The sequence below is a fragment of the Micropterus salmoides genome, unplaced genomic scaffold (assembly GCF_014851395.1).
Source record: "Micropterus salmoides isolate LMB-PRFRI ecotype aquatic unplaced genomic scaffold, ASM1485139v1 Ms_hic_scaffold_7, whole genome shotgun sequence".
Classification (NCBI taxonomy): domain Eukaryota; kingdom Metazoa; phylum Chordata; class Actinopteri; order Centrarchiformes; family Centrarchidae; genus Micropterus; species Micropterus salmoides.
In genome coordinates this window covers 18054875-18076422 of record NW_024044459.1, presented here as the reverse complement: position 1 = coordinate 18076422, position 21548 = coordinate 18054875, and the positions used below count along the sequence as shown (strand labels likewise).

The 21548-nt window shown below is 40.8% G+C and overlaps 2 protein-coding genes across 8 annotated transcripts in view; both read left to right on the top strand.

The window, feature by feature from the left end:
• Positions 1 to 5743, top strand: part of slc23a2 (solute carrier family 23 member 2) — a 46971-nt gene extending 41228 nt beyond the window's left edge. For 3 of the 6 annotated variants that reach the window (XM_038702454.1, XM_038702457.1, XM_038702456.1), the window contains 2 exons: positions 529 to 624; positions 945 to 5743. In XM_038702454.1, the coding sequence (XP_038558382.1) occupies positions 529 to 624; positions 945 to 1216 (368 nt within the window). In that variant the 3' untranslated portion in view covers positions 1217 to 5743. The remainder of the gene's footprint in view (positions 1 to 528; positions 625 to 944) is intronic. The other 3 variants (XM_038702453.1, XM_038702452.1, XM_038702455.1) reach the window with 1 other exon arrangement.
• Positions 5744 to 6790: 1047 nt separating this feature from the next.
• Positions 6791 to 21485, top strand: rassf2b (Ras association domain family member 2b). 2 transcript variants are annotated; one of them, XM_038704138.1, is made up of 11 exons: positions 6791 to 7031; positions 12265 to 12310; positions 13837 to 13910; positions 14587 to 14662; positions 14919 to 15070; positions 17413 to 17519; positions 18056 to 18198; positions 18414 to 18567; positions 18716 to 18837; positions 19025 to 19137; positions 19296 to 21485. In XM_038704138.1, the coding sequence occupies exons 3-11, from the start codon at positions 13858 to 13860 to the stop codon at positions 19363 to 19365; spliced, it is 990 nt and encodes a 329-aa protein (XP_038560066.1). In that variant the 5' UTR covers positions 6791 to 7031; positions 12265 to 12310; positions 13837 to 13857; the 3' UTR covers positions 19366 to 21485. The 2 variants fall into 2 exon arrangements, with proteins under 2 accessions (XP_038560066.1, XP_038560067.1); XM_038704139.1 differs by lacking the exon at positions 6791 to 7031 and having other exon boundaries at positions 12097 to 12310; positions 19025 to 19122.
• The last annotated feature ends 63 nt before the right edge of the window (positions 21486 to 21548 follow it).

Below are 21548 nucleotides of genomic sequence, written 5' to 3'. Positions count from 1 at the left end.
TTTTCTTTAAGACAAAGTTAAATAGCTTCTGTATCACATCTCTTTCGACTGCCTTTTTGATACTTCCTCGCCATGCACACGTCATATAGTATGAATATAAATGTGGTGCAGGTGGTGGAAACTGCTCGTGAAGCTGCAACTCCTTTTTTGACAGTGATTACATTTAGCTTTGTAAATTCTGTCATTTGTTTTTTAAAACAAGTATTTTTTCTGTACCACCTGACCTCCAGCTGTACTTCCCTCCAACTTTTGAGACATGTCTAAGTTAGATTGGACACTTATGGTTTATTACACCACTTAAAACTGCTAAAACTAGGTGAAACCTCTCAGACTGGACTTTCTCTGTTTATAAATAAAACCGTACAAGTACACAGTTACTAGGTATTGAGGGTAATTCATTGTTGACAATATCCCTAGGGGAATTAATAAAATCTTTTAGCATGCTAACGTGACTGATATCAGGTCTGTTAAAGAATCATAATGACTTAAAGACATTACTACTAAACACCCGTCTCTTATCTTTCTCAGGCATAGTTGAGATTGACCAAGTGTTGAACGTGCTCCTCACCACTGCGATGTTTGTCGGAGGCTCAGTCGCCTTCATTTTGGACAATACAATCCCCGGTAAGGTGTTTAACCCACTATTTCTTTATTTTTTTCACATTTGTGAAACTGATGATGTTAATGGCCCTAAAAATGAATTTACATTGTGCCATAGCATTTATAACTAGATGATACTGATGATGATGTAATGGTAGTTTAGAGTATGCAAAACATTTAAAGGAAGAAAATCACAAGATGTGATTGCCAAGCAGGTACAGGCACACATGCATAAAGGCAGAATGTGCTGGGGGCTGGTTATATATCCTGTTTGGGAACATCTTAAGACTTAATTGTGAGTTTTAAGGAACTCCTGATTTAATCTTTCTTCCTTTCCTCCTTAGGGACCCCTGAAGAACGAGGCATCGGGAGGCTGAAACGTGGCTCTGGTGTCAGTGCAACAGAACTGGAAGGGATGCGATCTTATGATCTGCCATTTGGAATGGACTTTATCCGCAGATACCCCATCTTCAAGTATTTCCCCATCAGCCCCACCTTCACAGGCTACCAGTGGGGGAGGCTACGGGAAGCCTGCAGGAGCAGGCATGGGGATGTGGTGAAGGGAGGAGGAATGGGAGGGGAGGGAGGCGTAGCACAGGGAGAGAGTGGGGTATAGCCAACGTGCAGGAGCTGAAAAATCTTCTGGGGAGCAAGGGATGGTACACTAAAATAGGCTAATAAAAGTGGGAGAGTGGAAGACAGAAGCGGTGCAGGATTCGGGATTGTGCGGAACCGTCAGTATGTGTTTTCTTTAGCTTGTCAGTCTTTTCCCACTTCCCACTATGCTATTTTAAGCATGCTATAGCAAGTCACAGCATGCAGTAAAAGATGTCACCATGCAGAGGTTTGTTGATGTGCGTGCATGTGTATACAGTGTGCAGAAAGAGATGATGGGTTTGTGCATTAATTAACTTGCACTTTAATCCAGAAGGAGACAGATGGACGTCAAACAATCATAGCTTAATGTTTGATGATTCACTGCTAACTTGTACTGCCCATTTTATAAAACGTGTTCTTCTAAAAGCGCAGTGTCATTTGAGGATTATGCAAATATCTGTTTTTCGACTCATTTGCCTCTAGACTTGTTATGCAACCACATTAGAGATGTGCACACATGCTCACACACCAATCACAGCCTAACCGAAACTAGCTTGAGCGCCACGATGCACTTCAGGGTCATGCAGATGGATGGAAGTGGTTTGTCAGGTGCCCTTAGTCATGCAAAGTGATAGTGCAAAAAATACATTTCACAATCTGCCACCTGAGTTCAAAACCAGAATGTCACTCCACAACTCGCGCCCCCATTTCTTCAGTGAAACTCCTCAGAGACCCGTTGAGCAGCACATCCGCTCATCTCATGCTAAAAAACATCTCCCCCCCTTTCTTTATATAGTAGCGCTAATATTCACAAACCAGTTTACATCTCTCTGTGTGTCAGTATTGTGCACTAGTTACTAACGAGACCAAAACCCTATTTTTCCTGAACACACCCTTGTCTCATTTGGCTGTCAAATGGGATATAAAGTCTTTCACTTCATTAAGGAACAACATTTATTTTAGCAAGATTTTTGCTTAATCTTAATTTATTTCATTTATATCTCCTCGAACACACGTATGCACGTACATAACATACATAACGAAACAAGCTTTTAATACTGCCGTGATTACAGCAGTGCATTTGCAAAAACTAGATTAATGGCACACAGTAACAGAGACTTGGAGGATCAGAGAGCTCTTTCTTAAGCCTAGTATTTATGTACACAAGATGTGGATCTTCTCTCACAGTTTTTAGGTGTCACTTCTGCTCTGCTTTACCAGTAATGTGTGTTCATGTGGGATTTACAAATGCTGTACCATAAATGAAACCCCCCTGCCTCTATCCAAACACACTTATTTCCATCACTTACATACTTGTGGTTAGAAGTCAGAGGTGGTGGTTTAGTTTGAATATGAAGTTTTTGAGTGTTGTAAGAGGTTTTTTGGAGAGTTGAAATTCTTTTGTTTTGTTTATCGACTCACAGATGACAATGTGTGTTTTTCAGCTGATCATGACTGTTGCTGTTTCACCTATTTAATGGTGTTGATGACTTTCCCTTACATTCCTCCTCCTCCCCGTCCTCAGTCACCTGGACGCCTCCCACTCTTATCCCACTTCCAATATATTTAACAGCTGATGTTATGTTGCTCTTCATGTCTGTAGCAGCACATTTGGCTGAGTAACCCAATTTATTAACCCAGGCGTGACCTTACAGAGTGAGTCTCTGATTTTGACCACACTGTGTGCCTCTGGTGTTTTGAAGCAAATTACAAAATACCATACAGTTTTGCAACATTATAATCTTGGGGAAATGTAGAAATAACGCACAATGAGAAACATAACAGATAAGAAAACTAAATATTTCACTCAAATGAGACTTTTATAAAACCAAAAGGCCAAAAGCTCTTTTTTTTTTATTTCTTCTTGTTCTGTTTCCATATACCAAAACAATTCTTAAAGCACTGGCATTTGAAATCTCATCCCAAATTTTCTCTCCCTTTTATCTCTTTATATCTAAACTATTTATTTATTTATGAGAAGAAAGTTGATGCTTAATGATTGCTTGAAGCAGGTTTATGTGTCTCTTGCACAATGTTGAAAGTATATTTATAAGTTTACTTGTTCTTGCCCTGCAAAGATTGGTGTGATGATGATGATTGACTGGCTACTCCTGTACCCTCAGATAGTTGGTGCTTTTTAAAAACTCACCTGGAGACAACAGTTTTGTAAAGCTGGTTTCTAATGTGAGATTTAAGCTGCTTCTATGTCATTCCATTTATGCCATATTTTTAACAACGGGATAGTTTAGTCAGAGTCAGGGCCTTTTTACTACAAGTACTGTTTGCACATGTAATGGTGCCAAGAACATCAGGGTCTGAGTGAGGAATACTCACTAACCTGAGACCCTAAAATGTCACTAGTGTGCTTTTTCAGATTTATAGTAAAGTGTGAATGTTTGTTTTATTTGATGACCTGAAGACAAGTGGATGGACCGCTTTGTGATTTCATATTTTTTGGGCCTTAGTCAATGAGCCTATGTTTGACTTGGCTCTCATAGACTCCATACATTACTCTAGGGATTTGGTCACATAATGTTCCCAACGCAGATGTTTGTGAAAAAAATCTAACAGTTATCCAGCAGTGGGTTGCAGCTTGACAGGTTTTTTTTGTCTGTCTGTGAATGATAAAATGTTTGCACAGGACAAAAACGGTTTAACTCTTAATATTCCCGCAGAATGTGGTGCTCTGCTCTTCTACTTTGCTGGATGTACTTGTAGCTAGTCTACAGTACTGTGCTGGCAGTGACCGTGTTGCACCAAAATCTGTGACCTGAATAGGAATTTCATCTGGCTATATTGCCACAGCTAATGTTTTTTTTTTATTATTATCATCATACTCAACAGACTGGTCGTTTATTCTGCAGTGTCACAGCTATCAAAATGTGTGACCCTGTCTAAATTATACTGGGTCACCATTTTCACTAACGCCTATCAAAATTTATTATGCATTAAAGTAAGATAAAAACATATGCAGTGGTAAAATAGCTGAAATTCCTAGTCAGGCCACAGAATCAAATGGGTGTCGGGATTTGGTGTAACACTGGCAGAGAGTTGAAATTTAAGCAGTCGGTTTTCTGGGTAGGCCGTAGATATCAGTGACACGACCGAACCACAGAGGAACATAAGGAGTGCTGAGGTCACAGAAGCGGCGAGGCTAGCTAGTGACCACTGATGAGTGCAGAAATTGTAACTCTAAAACTTCACCATCCTCAGCCAAGTGTTGGCTGTGTAAGAAGCGTTGGTAAAATTAGCAATGTGGTGTTTGTAGACCAGCTGATGTTTTCTGACTTCCCTGCCCACGTTGACTTCCCTTGCTCCAGGAGCTGGTGACAATCAGAGCAGTCACCGCCTCCTGCTCCTTCTGCGATCAATTGATTGAAGGTGGTTTGGCATCTCTTGTAGTGAATTCTGTAATACATGGCATGCACACACAATAATCACATGACCAACTTGTGACCTTGTTTTCTGTTATAACATGCAATCATCACATCCTCTCTCCACACACTCTCTGTTTACCCACCCAAGTCCTGCAGTGAAAATCTACAGGTGTCGTCTCATGTTTAGTGTACCTGGTTTTCTCCCCGGGAGTTTGTACTGTTATTTGTTGATGCAGGAGAATGACACCTGCTGGCCACCTGACTGAGAGCCTGAGTTACTGGCCACCGAGTGAATCCGCCTTATCACTTAATGGCAAGATGAACATTGGTTATTGATGGAGGCTGCTTCCCCTTCATTTTAACTTTAACCTTTCAGTTTTACCGTACGTTCTGTTATTTCAGGATACTAAACGCATGCATATGTGTTTCTCATTCTCACATAATTGTTAGAGTAAAAACATTTCAGCCCCAACTCGATGGTATTCTGTCTTGAATTACATACATGTCAGTTTAACCAACAGATGGCTCTTAAGAAGGTGGCCATAAGGTATAACACAAAGACATCAATCCCTTTCAGTTATTTTGAAGGGGGTGATACCTGAAGAATATACTTTTGTGTATTAAGTGTTTTATCTTTTTCAATGTTTTTGTCTTTTTTATACATCGTCATGTTTTTGCAAGCAAATATTTGTAAGAAACAAATAACTTTTAATCTTAAATCATGCTGGAAAACGCACCATTTTATTGTACTTTTTTTTTTTTTTTTTTTTTTTTAAAGAAGTAAATACATTTTAATCCTATTTTGAATCTGTGGTTTGGTGAAATCCTTTTTGTTTGTTTGTTAGGACCTTTTCATATTGTATTTTTTTACTCTAACATTGCTTTCTGTCACACATTACCAATATAAATGAGAGTGAGCTGAGAAACTTTAAATTGATGTAAAAATAAATGTATATTTAATGGAGTAAAGTTTGCTAAACCTTCTAGAAGACAAATTGTGTAAACTAATTGTAGCAACAAAATGTTTATTCTTTGTTCCTAAAACTATTTAATAAGATGTTACCAAATTAATGCAGTCTTTTGTCTTTATTGGTCACCAACTGTGATTGTGATGATAAAACAGATTCTCTGACAGTTTGGATTAACCACAATAAAAAGACTGACTGGTTGTCCAGAGATTGATGTGTTTTACAGGAAGATATAAAGGCTACTGACCATGAGTTTCTTCTGTCTGTCACATTTTTCCTCGCAGTTGTCACCCTATTTGAATACAACTATCAAAATACAGCTAGCTATTGAGACTGCAGGTGGTCAGATGTAGTCAAATTAATGATTTTATGTAAATAGTTTTACGTTAAAATTAGCCTTATAATGTAGGTAAAGCTGGATTATAAACCAGGCAAAGTGGCAACTTCCCAACATCCCTGTTTGTTTGGGAATATGCACTACTAATGCACAGTTTCAACTTATACAGTAAAGGCTTTGAGATGGGCCCTGCTTTTTACCAAATGTTAAAGCCCTCTTGAAAAGAGGGTCCCTTTGTCAAAATGTAGTTTCAAGTTTGTTTGTTTGTTTATTTCTGCTGATCCTGGACACGATGCAGAGAGTGAATGGAGATTATTAGGGACACTGCAGCTCAGTGTTTGCCATGCATGCATGCAGCTACACAGGAGCTCTCTTTGCCAAACGTTTATTAACAAACAAACACCACTGTTTTCAGTGTTTGTTTTATCTGACTGCTTCAAGAACAACAAAAATACTCTTACTTTTGTTTTCTCATTATTGTGGTATCCTATTTCCATCAGGAAAAAGAAATCATGAAATTTTAGGAAAAATAAAAATACATATCAAAATTTTAACATACTTATATTCATGAGATCCTAAGCTGGCAATAGAAATGTTGACTTCCATCAAATGTATGGTATCAAAATGTTGTCTCACTATTGACCATTTACTTTTATAATAACGAAGTCTCAACATTGTTTCACATGGGACGTTTAAAAATCAGTTGCAGTCTTGCTAAAGTAAATTTGGGTTTCTATTGAATAGTAATGACTGCCTTATTATTCACCAGACTGACGGTGTGCGCATGCTCTGCTCTCCCATTGTTTCCGTGTTTTCATTCATCTTCGCACGCAGCGTGAACAAAGGGGCGTCAGGGTCGCTCTCCGATTGGCTCCCGGCCGTGGCCCCCCGACGTTGCTGTGCCGCGAGCTCCGCCGCAGCAGATGGACCTCTCGCGCTCTCCTCCTCCTCCTCCTCCTACTAGCTGCTGGATGCACGCGCCCCAGTGATTGTTTCGAACGGCAGGAGAGCGAGCTGACCGAGGAGTTTACCGTTAACGGGCAGTTCAGCCGCCGCGGAGAGAAGGACGGAGGTGGGAGAGGAGAACCGGAGAGCCCGTACTCCCGGGTTTGGTGATCCGACACAGGAGCTCCAAAACTCCGCAGGAATCAAGTAGGCTGATCCTGATGGTGTCTGTGGGTGGATGATGTGGAGTGGGTGTAGTTTGACTTGTTTGTGCTAAAACAAGACTTAAAATGTTTTGACAACATAAAATGCCAAACAGAAACCTTTATATCATTTATTTTTATTCTATAAAAGCAGAGACGACACAGTTACAGACTAAAAACCTCGAAATTCAGGATTATGTGGCGTTTTAAACTGACATGCAGTGATACGGTGTGCTCCGTAGCACTTCAGTGTGATGGTCCAGACTAAATCCTGAATTAAAACGATATATATTCCGTATCTAATCACATTTGTGGTCTCTAGCAGGGAGTGTGCATATGTATTTAGAAAAACAGGTTACATAACAAGCAGTAGATAGTTAAGATTCCTCTCGGCACACATAAGCCTGGCTAGACAGAGGCAGTGCTTCAGGACTGAGGGTCTGCCAAAAAAGTGAATACCTAATGTTTTGGCTTGTAACCCAGTTTAGTTAAAGTAGAGTTAGCTAAAAAGCAATGCAGTTTAATACAGCAGCGCTGCTACAAGTCCCACAAGTGATGGAGCTCATAATGTTAAAATGATTGATTTAACTGTAGGCTCATTCTGATAAACTAGCAACTGAGTGTAATGTTAAGCTTTACTAAGATGTGCAGTAAGTAAGGGCTGCAACAAATGATTATTTTCTCAGTTAATCATTTCATCTATAAAAGCAAATCACAAGTTCCATCTTAAAATGTCTTGTTTTGTCTGACCAAACAGTCCAAACCCCGAAGATATTCAGACTGCCATGAGAAAACCGGACAGTATTCACATTTAAAAAGCTGATTTTTGTTTTAAAAACAACTTGAATCATTAATCGCTTGTCAGAGAAGCTGCAGATTGATTGTGGATCGACTAATAGTTTCCGCTCTACAGTCAACTAAGCAGAAAGACCAGCTTAATCTGGAGAATCTGGATGCCATATGTAGATTCAAAGTCGAGCCTTGCAACGTCTTTGACAACCCCAGCAGGCCTAACAAGGAGCAGGAGAGACAAACACTATTTTTGGCTCAGCGTTGTGGACTAGTTGTTGGAGCTTAGATGTTTTTTGTGTTGCTATGACAGTGGTGACAAAGGCAGAGCATTAGTAATGTGGGAGCTGAAGGCAGGGGTGGTGGTGGAGAGGAGGTTTGGAGCTATTCATCATCCATTTCAGCCCAAGTCTTTGACAGAGGAGGTTCAGAGGCAAGAGGGCAGAAAACAAGTGCGCGTGTGTGTGTGTGTGTGTGTGTGTGTGTGTGTGTGTGTTCAATAGCACAGTGGATGGCTTTTAGTCGTTCACAGGGGAATACGAAGGAGACGGAGGAAAGAGCTGAATGAGGAAAGATTTTCCTAATCAGAAACACTGGACAGAGGTTAATAAATTGAGTTCCTGTGGTGAGAAACAACTGAGCCGATGAATGAGACAAGAGGTAAAGGGATGGAGACTGAGGACTGGCTGGTGGTGTAATGAGTTTTCAGGGAGTCAGTGAGGTCTACATTTTGACTGCTGTCCTGTACAGAGTGGAGCTCCCTGATCTGAATCAAGACTACGTCAGCTGTGGGTCAGTCTGGCTGCATTTATATGCCGCTGTTGACTATAAATCGAAAAGCAGAGACAGCTTTCTGCAGTTTGAAGATAAGATTCAATGTAATTTTTCCTTTGGGAAATTGTTGCATAGCAGAACAAAGTAGGAAACCGTGCAAATATAAAGAGTCAGTGTCATACAGATAATTTCCACCAACAGCCATCTCTGTTTTGGTTAAAAGGCGAGGTTATTTATACAATTTTAATCTTGAGACATTTTGTTAATACAGACTCTGAACATAGTAGGCTAAAAGTCAAAGTAGAAGATTATGTTGATCTTGTTTTCCTTAATTTAAGGGATCACATGGTCTGCTGTGGTGGTGCTGGACTATACTGCCAAACATTAGATATTAATATAAATACTGCAGCAATGTTTTGGGGGTAACTGGTGGTGCTTTGAGGCAATATTTCCCATCCAAAATAGGTTGCGAAGATGGTCTCTGACAAAAATACATCACGTTATGTGGTTATGATGATGTCTAAATAAGTTTCAGAGTAAATTTTTCACCTGCCTTTTTGACTGGGCAGGGCTGAAGCTACCGCTGAAGACACTGTGCTAATGTCCGCAGTATTTTTTCGTTGGGATTTTAACTACATGGGTTCTTCAACTTAAACTGTGGTGGGCAGTTTTCAGGCTAATTCCATTTTATTTTTAGACTCATTATAGTTAAATTTGTGTTCTTTCAGGTCAACAAAATAAGGACAACAATTTAGATCTTGACATCGAACATTTAAAGAAAAGATAATCAAGCAGTTAACTGAATAAATAATACAAATGTTGGTGTCTACGAAAGCAGGGCTGTGTTGGAGGGATTTTGACTCACGATCTCAGTAATACTAAAATGTTTGTGGAACTGGGTATTAAACCTAAATGCTTTTTTGTCTGAACAGTTTCACAGTTTTGTTTTTTTATCACATAGGCAACGTTCCTGCACAGCTGCCTGTGTTTGGACAACATCTAACATTTGAGAGGTTTTCTGTCTTTTCTTTATATACATTGCTCAAAAAAATAAAAGGGAACATTAAAATAACACATCCTAGATCTGAATGAATGAAATAATCTCATTAAATACTCCTTTCTTTACATAGTTGAATGTGCTGACAAAAAAATCACACAAAAATTATCAATGGAAATCAAATTTATCAACCCATGGAGGTCTGGATTTGGAATCACACTCAAAATCAAAGTGGAAAACCGCACTACAGGCCGATCCAGCTTTGATGTAATGTCCTTAAAACAAGTCAAAATGAGGCTCAGTAGTGTGTGTGGCCAACTACCTGTATGACCTCCCTACAACGCCTGGGCATGCTCCTGATGAGGTGGCGGATGGTCTCCTGAGGGATCTTCTCCCAGACCTGGACTAAAGCATCCGCCAACTCCTGCACAGCTTGGTGCAACGTGGCGTTGGTGGATGGAGCGAGACATGATGTCCCAGATGTGCTCAGTTGGATTCAGGTCTGGGGAACGGGCGGGCCAGTTCATAGCATCAATGCCTTCCTCTTGCAGGAACTGCTGACACACTCCAGCCACATGAGGTCTAGCATTGTCTTGCATTAGGAAGAACCCAGGGCCAACCGCACCAGCATATGGTCTCACAAGGGGTCTGAGGATCTCATCTCGGTACCTGATGGCAGTCAGGCTACCTCTGGCGAGCACATGGAGGGCTGTGCGGCCCACCAAAGAAATGCCACCCCACACCATTACTGACCCCCGCAAACCGGTCATGCTGGAGGATGTTGCAGGCAGCAGAACGTTCTCCACGGCGTCTCCAGACTCTGTCACGTCTGTCACGTGTGCTCAGTGTGAACCTGCTTTCATCTGTGAAGAGCACAGGGCGCCAGTGGCGAATTGGCCAATCTTAGTGTTCTCTGGCAAATGCCAAACATCCTGCACTGGGCTGTAAGCACAACCCCCACCTGTGGACGTCGGGCCCTCATACCACCCTCATGGAGTCAGTTTCTGACCGTTTGAGCAGACACATGCACATTTGTGGCCTGCTGGAGGTCATTTTGCAGGGCTCTGGCAGTGCTCCTCCTGCTCCTCCTTGCACAAAGGCGGAGGTAGCGGTCCTGCTGCTGGGTTGTTGCCCTCCTACGGCCTCCTCCACATCTCCTGATGTACTGGCCTGTCTCCTGGTAGCGCCTCCATGCTCTGGACACTACGCTGACAGACACAGCAAACCTTCTTGCCACAGCTCGCATTGATGTGCCATCCTGGATGAGCTGCACTACCTGAGCCACTTGTGTGGGTTGTAGACTCCGTCTCATGCTACCACTAGAGTGAAAGCACTGCCAGCATTCAAAAGTGACCAAAACATCAGCCAGGAAGCATAGGAACTGAGAAGTGGTCTGTGGTCACCACCTGCAGAACCACTCCTTTATTAGGGGTGTCTTGCTAATTGCCTATAATTTCCACATGTTGTCTTTTCCATTTGCACAACAGCGTGTGACATTGATTGTCAATCAGTGTTGCTTCCTAAGTGGACAGTTTGATTTCACAGGAGTGTGATTGATTTCACAGGAGTGTGATTGATTTGGAGTTACATTGTGTTGTTTAAGTGTTCCCTTTATTTTTTTGAGCAGTGTATATCTCCGAGCTGTGATCCTGTGATTTTACTGAGATCTTGAGCTGAATAAAACCATTAACCATTAAAAAAAATACAAGCGCATTAAGCCTAAACATTTTAAAACCACTTTTTTCACCAACAGCAAACACTAAACTGGGTGCACATTTATTACAACGCACTCTGGCAGTAGCTTTAAAGGTTAAATGTCTGATTTAATCTTTAGTTCAGGAAGTAACATCAGGCAAGGATCAATTTTATCAGGTGACAGTTTAGTTGACTTGAAGTTCACGTTGGTCTCGTGACTTGCCAGACAATTACAACATTGTCTTGGTTTGTCAGCTGGCCACATGTCTGTCTCGGACCACTGGCATCACCTGTTAATGAGTCTACGAGCACAGCCGCCCTTGACCACGACAGCGGTATTAAAGGCTAATGATTTCCTTTTGTGGAGGTGAATGGTGAGCATTCGAGTACTTGACAGGCAAATATAGGTGCTGAAATATTGATAGACCTTGGCAGGGGGCCTGAGCTGATTGGTGTTTAATATTTAATTCGTCCACAATAACTGAACACGATTATTCCAGAGATTGACAGCCTCAATTTATTTATCAGCACTGTGTGTTTGAAATCACTTGCCAGGTTTTGAATATCTTTGTTGATAATATGTTTAGATATGTGTCAAATCTGAGAGTTTGGGTCACGAAAGAGGGATAAAAATAAGGCAGTTTAGTGTGGGTCTTATCTTGTATCTTTCTGCCCGTGCTCTTTGTTTGGGTGTACATGATAATTCTTCCGTACTGCTTGAATTGAGGAAGTTATGGGCTGTGTAGAGGCTAGTGTCAGTTTCCTGTGTGACTGACTTGGTAAAGGAGGAAGCGATTTAACGGAAGGCGAGCACTTCCTTTAAATGCACCCACTCTTCCTCGTCTGTTCGCTGTCACACTCACAAGAAAGGACCCCGTGGGCCGCTTGAAATTGACCTGAGTGACAGAACTTCTGATACCTGAGGATACATACAGAGTCTACCTGCCTAACCCCTCTCTCTCTCTCTCTCCCACATCTGCAGCTCCCTCTTTCTGGAGACTCAACAACATCACACAGTCTTCACTACGGTAGGATCGCTTGTAGTCTTGAAACTCACATTTAAATCCATACTTATTTGGCTGGTGTGTCTCTCTGACTTATTAATATTTTGCTAGTTGATCTGTTACAGAGGCACTGGATGTGTTGTGTAAGACAGTACTAAGGGAAGAAGCCAGGTTTTTGATGAAAGGGGCTGAATTGATCATCGATTTCTCTAAGTTACATTATTGTGGTAAAGAAATCTGTGCTTAAATTGTAACAACAGTAATTAACATTGTAGACTTGACTGTCACTGTGATTGTTTACACTGCAAACACAAGTTCAAAAGGTCTGCTTTTATTTTGACACCATACAGAAAAGATAGCAATTCTGTGAGGCTGACCTTAGTGGTGCTTTAAGCTAAATGCTTACGTCAACACAACTGATGTTGAGCAGGGTTGCCATTTTAGTTTAGCCTGCTTTAATTGATTAATTAGCTGGTTAGATAAGTCTTTGAGGAAAAGTCAGAGGATCAGCAAAGTTATTACTTTCAGCAACGTGAATTTTCTGTTCCCAATTTCATATCCATTTCAAAACTAAAAACCAACCTCCTGGTGGTGCTAGATAAAGTCAGTAGGATTCACCCTCGGGACCAAATTTCAGTAATATTTCAGTCAGGACTAAAGTGATGGACACATTGGTAATGCCATCCATGGAGCCATGTTTACAAATGCATTCAGAAATGGTCCACAAAAATGTAAATTATTTGAAGGTCGGTATTAAAATGGTCTTTGTTTGTGCGTGAAATGCAAAGAAAGAGAGAAACAAACATTAACTTCAGTCATCCAGATAATAAAATGTCCAGACAGTTTATAGAGTTTGAGATGAATCCTCTTCAGTTCCTCACCTATATATCCAAAAAGAGAGACTGCATGCACTGTATGTATAGATACAGACATGAGAGGTAAATGCATATAATGTGTGCTTGTTCAGGCAGCTGACATGATTTGGCCCTGCGGGTGGCCCGTGTGTCCTGCACCTGTTCATCTCCTTCTGGAGGCTTCTGTCCTGCCTCCTCTGCAGACACACAAATATACACAAACGTACACACTCGTTCAGCAAACAGGGAGGGGAAACTCTACGGAGGCATGGCTGAGTGCCATTAAAAACAGCTGCATGTGTGTGTGGTTATGTGTAAAAGACAGGCAAAGACATAAGGAGAGAATTAAAGGGGTGGCAGGAAAGAAGAAATATATTGGAGGAAGAGTGTGTGGAGAGCAGCTGTCTCACTCCATCACACGCCAAATGTTTTGATTGTGTAGTGAGACCTATTGCAGTGCCATTTGAACTTTTAAGTGTTGTCTCTTGAAGGAAATACATTGACAGGAAATAAGATATGATCTGCTGTTATTGTATACTGTGTGGAGCTTTACCTCCTCCTCCTCTTCCTGCAATCACTTTCCTCTCCAGGCTGCCCTCTCCATGTCTGTTGCTCGCTGCTGGTCATGAGGAGTCATGAGACCGAATCAGATGGGTGAAAATTATTAACTCTCTGTGTTGCTTCTGTGTGTCTCAGCTCCTCTCATGCTGACTGAGAATGGATGATACAGAGTACGGGGTTCAGATTGGAGAGAACAAGTTCATCAGCAAGTAAGGACTGAACGCCACGCTGTTCCTCACATGAACACACGCATACACAAACAAACGTCAGTATGTGCATATGAAACAGTTGAACTGTAGTTATTTAGATTTTTCACTCATGTTAAACAGCCTGACTTGTGAGAACAAATGTATTTATGCTTTATTCACCTTTTGGTATAAAACATTCAGTCAGGATGTTAAATCACCACACTGATAGGGATGCTTATTGATTCAAAGGTTCTGTGTGTAATTTTTAGTGGCGTTTTTTAGTTGCGAATTGCAACCAACTGCTCAAATCTCCCCTCACCCCTCCCTTTGCGAGTTGTTGTTGTTCTTCATTATTTAAGGTCTTTATACACCACTGAAAACATAGTTATGTATATTGTATTGCGTTTCTGTCAATAGATCCTTCTAAATATTACACACTGGACCTTTTAAAGGGTAACTTTATATTTTTGTATCTGTGTGACTAATTGGGACAACATCTTTTGAAACTGGTCCAGTATTGAGTGCACAGCTGCTGGCAGAAATCCCTGCAGGCTATTGCCCCCCATCAAAGTATGTCCCCTAAAGTTTTTGTTTTTGCCACTGACGGACTCAGATTGTTATTACAAGTGTCTGACAGCACTGTGCAAAGGATCCCTACAGAGATAGACCTGTTTTTAAATCGCTGCTCTTTCTCCAGGGTAGCAGTCCTCTCACATCTTAAGACATACAACCTCTACTATGAAGGACAGAATCTACAGCTCAGACACAGAGAAGTGAGTATTTACAGCAGTGTGTCTGCGTGCTTACTCTTATTTTAATGTTGTATTGTTTTATCCTCCTTTCCAACAGAAGCATCTGAATGTCTCCACTCTTCACTACTTTTCCTCCGTCTTCCTGTCGCCATTTTAAATTTAATATACCCGACCCATTATATGGTGAATCCCAAAGGAGTAATAACTGTCCATTGTGTGTATTTATATATGTGTGTGTGTGTGTGCGCATTGATCACAGCTTCTCTCTCACCAACAGGAAGAGGGGGAGCTGATTGTCGAGGGCTTGCTGAATATCTTCTGGGGCCTGCGGCGACCAATCAGGCTTCAGATGCAGGATGACCACGAGCGAATCCGACCGCCCCCCTCCTCTACGTCCTGGCACTCGGGTTGCAATCTGGACAGTCAGGGGTAAGAGGTCCAGACAGATCCAGTTACATCTTGCTGACCGGAAATGGTGATACGCAATATGTCAGCGGGGGCAAATATAGATTATGTCTAGATTGTCTTTGTGTCATCCCTTTTTGTTGATGTGCGATGTCATTACTTGATATTCCAGCTTTAAATCCATGCAACAAATGCATAATTGATTTCCACAGTTTGCTAAATCCTTTGATGAAGCACTTATTTGCTTTGGTCCATAGACAGAAGTGAACCCTTTAACCCTCACCTCTGGCTCGGTTTTGGATTTTGCCCCAAGCTGCCACAGATCAACCACAGCCCCATTTTCTGCTCTGTAACCCCATTCATCAGAAGAAGTTGTTCCAGGGAAAATAGCACTCACAGGCATGCAGCAGACATTTTGGGTGTTTCGGGGGCCAATTTACTTACAGGAAATACACACAATTACACTTCATGAAAAAGGGCATTAACTAACACCACAGCTATAAAGTTGCTTTTTTACTTTGATTCCAGTTAGCCTCATTTATCTGCAGCAACAGCGGTCTTGCTATCAGCATACAGACAACCTCTCAAGCAGAGAGCTCCAAAGAGGCCAAATAATCCATACTGATATTGCTGGTGCAAAAACTTACTTAAAATATCAAAAGAAATAGTCTCTCAAATCCTGACAGCACATCTCAAACATAGAAAAACTGCTTCAACAAAGAGTAACAGGTGTTACAAGTTGAAACTAACCAACAGGGATGTGACGCACATACTGTATAGGTGGTGTACAAGTGGTTAACAAAATGCCGCTTCTTGGCAGGGAATCTATTAAAACTCACCTCTTTATCCGTGTTTGCAGTGATGATGTGGTTACTCCAAAGTTAATGTCCTTGTTCTTGCACTGTTTACATTATTACTTACTGCACTATTGAGGGGTCTCGTTTATAAACGGTACGTACAAAACAGGGCTGGAAACATGCGTACGCTACTTCCTAAGAAAGATTGTGATCTATAAAAAACAAACTTGACAGGAGAATGTGCTCTGCGTACGCACTTAAACTGGGGAAATGAGAAACAGCGCAACATGAATGAAATGAATACTGCTGTGTAAAAAAAATCTAAATGTTACCTCTGAGTACTGTAGGTTTAAAGCCTTTCTGAATAAACACCCGTTTGATTGACTTTCCCTGAAGTTCACAAAAAAAAACATCCTTAAAGATCATTTGCAGCACACAGAAAAAGATCCAGATTCAGGATAATAAACACAAACAAAGATATCTGTTTCTGCAAAAGAACGCCTCAATTATGTTGTACAGTTTAATCAGGAGCAATATTAATTAATAGCCTACTAGCATGCAGTGCAATTTATTCTCATAAATAAGGTGAACAGGAGGACAAATTACATTTAAATTGATGCTGTTTTCAGTGCATCAGTCGAGCAAATAGGAGAGCATAGTGTCATATATTGTTATCAGATGTTTGTTGCCTTTTCAAGCCAAATGCTGTGCGCAAGCGTCTGAATGTTGATGCGCTGCTTGTAAAAACACATTATAGAAACATTATTTTATATCATTTACAAGAAGCCATATTTATTTTAACTCATCGGCAGCCTTGTTTAGTGAGTGGACTGTTTGTGTAGCCTAAATAAATATTCAAACACAAGTGGAAGTCATTTGGTTTACTCTCTTTCAAACGGGGGAATCCAAATTAATACCTGGGCCATCCCGTCTTGCGTGTGTGTTCCCCTCCGGTCAGTGACGTCACTACTCAGGAGGGTTGCCCCTTCCTGCGCATCGGTTATAAAGGGATGGAGCTCCCCGTGCCCCCTTTCCTTCGGTGCACAAGCGTTGCGTGAAAGTGCGTTTTTTACCCACCAAACCATGTTTCAGCTTCACCTTAAAGGAATGTCAGTGCTCCAGCAGTCAGTACATATTAATATTAAAGAGGCATTTCACTGACCATTTATAGACAACTATGGGCGTTTGGAGGGTTGGACATGGAGCTCCCTCACATGCGCCATATTTCAAGTTGATTGTGATTATGAAGGGAACTTGCTTACAGATGTGCACACGCACGGTTTTATAAGTCTGAATATTTTTGTGCGTACGCTATTTTTGGCTTTTGGGCGCACGTACACTTTTAGTGAGGATTCTATGAACAGTTTTATAAATGAGACCCCTGTTCTGTAACTCCCCTCACATTTGTCTACAAACAAAACCTTTTCCATTTATAGCCAGATAATAACAGTTTGTATCTGCAAAGAAACTCGGTTGTATCTTTATAGTTTTGCTAGCTTGCAGCTCTTGTCCTCTGGCTCTGTGTCTCGTTGTCTCTCACTCTTGTACGCTCTCGTGTCCTTTTTGAAGTTCCCCCACCAGCACAGATGGTCAACAGCAGAGCCCGCCCACAGTGGAAGTGACGCCACCTGACAACCAACCGGAGGACAACGGTGTGATGGAAGAACAGACAGCAGGTGAGTGGCTTTACTGACTATATAAACATGGTAACATACTCCCTTGGCTTTAACAGGGATCCAGTTCAATTCCTAATTACTAAATAACACTGCTTTATTTGTGTTGTCTTATCAGTTGCCAAGACAAAAAAAGAAATGTTGCATTATGTCATTAAGATCAAATTAGCTTAATTCGTCGCGACGAAGGAATTAAAGCCTTATTCTTAGTTTGTTTTAGAGGTTTTTTTTCAACCCTTAGAGGAGTAAACTGTATATTAATAACTCCATTAGTAGAAATGAAAACATAAGTAAGGTTTTCATTTGACATTTCACTCTCATATTTGTTTCATCCTCTCCTTACGTGAACATTAGAAATACTAATTTTGTTTCCAGCTCTGCACAGTTGATGTTTACTGTCAGTGTCATTAAATTCAGTGTTTAGTGTTAAGATAAATAACCATCAAGAATAGTCAGTCTTATAAGTTCCCAGTTTAAAGATAAGTTAAGGACACTGAATAATAACTGATAATCTAAGCTAATGATGGTTGATTGGACAGAGGAGAGTGAGAGCTCCGCTCAGCTCCTCAGGACGAAGAGTGATGCCGGGGTCTTAAGACGGGGCCAGCGACGGTCACCGAGCGACCAGAGGAAAATTCGACGCAATCGCTTCTCCATCAACGGACACTTCTACAACCACAAGGTGATGCCAGACAAGTGTTTGCCAATGGATCCCAAGAAAGTCTGACAAAACAACACAGTATAATGTACAAGCAGAGAGTTTAATTTGAGAGTAATTTGTAGCAATTTTGATGTTTAAATTTATTTTAAACCCACGCTTGTCCACATCTGTAGACAAATATATAAACACATAAAGTGACATAGGAAACTCAGTGTGTGTTCTATTGTGTTTTTCAGACAGCAGTTTTTACTCCTTCTTACGGCTCGGTGACTAATGTTCGGATTAACAGCTGCATGAGCACGCCTCAGGTGCTACGAGTTCTCCTCAACAAGTTTAAAATTGAAAACAGCGCAGATGAGTTTGCGCTATACCTCGTCCATACAAGTGGAGGTGAGTGTGAATTATTCCTTTTATTTCTTATTTGTCAAGTTTATTGATGGAAAACACTACAATGATGTATATTTATATTTATTTTCCATATATGATTTGTTATTTTTGTTCTGTTAATCGCTACCTGTGGATGTGTTTAATGTTTCAGAGCGTGTGAAACTGAAGCGAAATGACTATCCTCTGGTACTGAGAATAATGCAGGGTCCATGTGAGCAGGTCTGCAAGGTTTTCCTCATGGAAGAAGACCTGGGAGAAGAAGTCACATATGATGTAAGTCATCACACTCAGTGGTTTTTTTTAAAGGATTTGATACAGAGCAATAAATGAACATGTCATATTCCGTCTGTTTGATAGCGTGCAGCTACCTTGCCTCTGTGTGTTCCATATCGCTTTATTTATCTCACCTTAGTCTCTTTTTTTTATGCTTTGTCATTATATTTCCCCTCCCTTCCACCAGGTGGCGCAGTACATCAAGTTTGAAATGCCTGTCCTGCAGAGTTTCATCACCAAACTGAAGGAGGAGGAGGACAGAGAGGTGCAGAAACTCAGGAGAAGGTACAACAACATACTGTATGTAATCTACTTCACGCCTCATCTCTGCCACAGTCATCAACACGTTCAGCTGTTCTTACAAACATTGTAGTACAGTAGTTTACATTGTAATTATTATCAAATGTATCTTCGCAAACATTTATTCCTCCTCTGTCTGTGTGTGTCTGTACTTGTAGGTATACGTACTTGCGGTGTATAATTGAGAAGCAGCTCAGTTGTCTTCCAGAGGGGGCGACGTGTATGTGATCTGCTCATCAAACCACTCCCAGAGTACCACATCCTCCTCCCAGCTGTGACCAAGAGAGTGACCAAGAACCCAATGTATGTGTTTCAGCGATTATCCTGCTCCTCTGAATTCCTGCCTCTGCGTGGGGTCTTTTTCAAATCATCCAGTCGGTCAACATACAGACGAAACTTTGAGTGTGACCATCTCAGCAATAGTCTTGTAAAGAGTCTTGATTCAGACTCGATCACTTCATCTCCTTCTGCTTTTCTCTTTGTCGTCACACACAGTGCACACAGAAAGACATTCCTCTACACTTCAGTGAGATTAACCTTTTTTCAGAATGAGCCTAAAACTACACATCCCGTCTCTACCCTCCAGACTGCCAGAAGCCGATACCCAAAATCAGTTTAAAGCACAAACATCATATAATATGGTCTTTGTAAAGTGCCTGTTAAAAGGTTTCTCCAAGCACAAAGACACACAGCATAACATTAGTACAGCTGTAAAGTACATAGAACCACATCAGCCGACACTGTTTGGGTCAATGTGAAACCGACCAGACCACGAGCAGACACCGAGTCCCCACATTGCACTGCGTGCCTATATGTTCCTCACTGTTTTGGAATTTGTTCATCGCAGCCGAGACATTCACTGAAGGGATTATTGAAGGCCGTGTGAACAGATAATCTGTTTATGTTGCGTCCGTCAGTCTGTTGGTGGCCTGACGTCTCATTCAAACTGAATGTTTGTGATTGAAGTCAAAGGGATAGTTTGGGGAAACGCCTATTCACTTTCTTGCCAAGAGTTAGATGTTTGTTTGTGTGAGTACAGCCAGCAGCGGATTAGCTTAGCATAGCACAAATACTGTAAACACAGGGGGGAAACAGTTAGCCTGGCTCTGTCCGAAGGTAATAAAATGCACCTACCAGCACCTCTAAAGCTCACTGATTACCATGTTATATCTCATTTGTTTTAATCTGTAAAAAGAAAAAATTTATGACAAATTGTGGTTAATGTGTTGTTTCTTGGTCGGGACACGTTACCTTTCCATTTTATGCTATATTTATGAGGCAAATATTGTACAATTTGCTTCAGTACACCAATTTGACAACTGTCTAATAAATATATATATATATTGCTCTAAATACAATATCTTACATAATGAATAACTTTTGATACTTTAGTATTTTGCTGATAATACTTAATTGGTATTTGTACATTTTGAATGCAGAGGTTACTAGTTTACTTACTAGTATTAAAAAGTACATCTATAGGATGGCCTTTCTACATCTACTATACTTTTATTTATCATGAGATATGCTATTCCTTGGTCAGGACACAGCATTTTGTCATTTTCTACACGTGTTAATTAGTGAGCAAATTTTGTTACCTTTGGACGGAGTCTGGCTAGCTGTTTCCAGTCTGTGTGCTAAGGTAACCTGCTACTTGCTGTAGCTTCATATTTACAGCACAGAGTACAGAGTGCTACCAATTTCCTCATCAAACTCAATGAAGCTCAAACTTTTCCTTTAAAGAAAAGAAATTCCTGAAACAACCGAACACTTTTTGGGCCCCTTTTAGTGTCTGGTTCATTGTCCTCAGTTGCATTAATGCCTTATGTAAGAAGACAAGATGATGTCGTGTTGAAGCACAGTAAAAAACTGTTTGAATGATGAGCAACATAATTCTTCACACAATGACTCCTGGTAGGAGTTGGATGTTGGACTGGCTATACACAAGACGAGTGAAATCCCACTGAAAGACTGTGAATTACGCAGATGACCTTAGATGGAAGAATGTTGTGAATGTATGAATGAGCATTTCAAAGCAGTTCGCCTCCACATGTACAGCGCTTCCCTTAAGTCTGCTTTAGTCTGTGTGAGCACAGCCTGTCTGTTCAATATTTCTAATGTACACTGTTGAAAATGTCATCAAGGGTGTGTGTGTGTGATTCTGAGTGTGTGCATGTTGTATTTTTAGTGACTCTTAAGACTTGCCTGCTTTTATATTGTGTCTTTTACAAAATAATGAAGGAACTTTAGTCTTCAAGATGTTAGGAGCTCATGCCACTACCTGGAAAAATCTAGGGAGGGGGGGTTCATACAATGATTGTTATTTAATAAAAAAAAAGATAAACATACTATATCTGTAATCTCTTTAAATCTTGTCCAGGTCACTGTGTGAAAAGCCTACTGTGTTATGT

What these genes read in the sequence shown, in the direction of transcription:
- rassf2b (XM_038704138.1), top strand. Translation starts at nt 13,858, where the DNA reads ATGGATGATACAGAGTACGGGGTTCAGATTGGAGAGAACAAGTTCATC. An exon ending in TACAGCTCAGACACAGAGAA is followed by an intron (nt 14,663 to 14,918) that starts GTGAGTATTTAC and finishes TCTCACCAACAG; the next exon opens with GAAGAGGGGGAGCTGATTGT. An exon ending in AGAAGGTACAACAACATACT is followed by an intron (nt 19,138 to 19,295) that starts GTATGTAATCTA and finishes CTGTACTTGTAG; the next exon opens with GTATACGTACTTGCGGTGTA.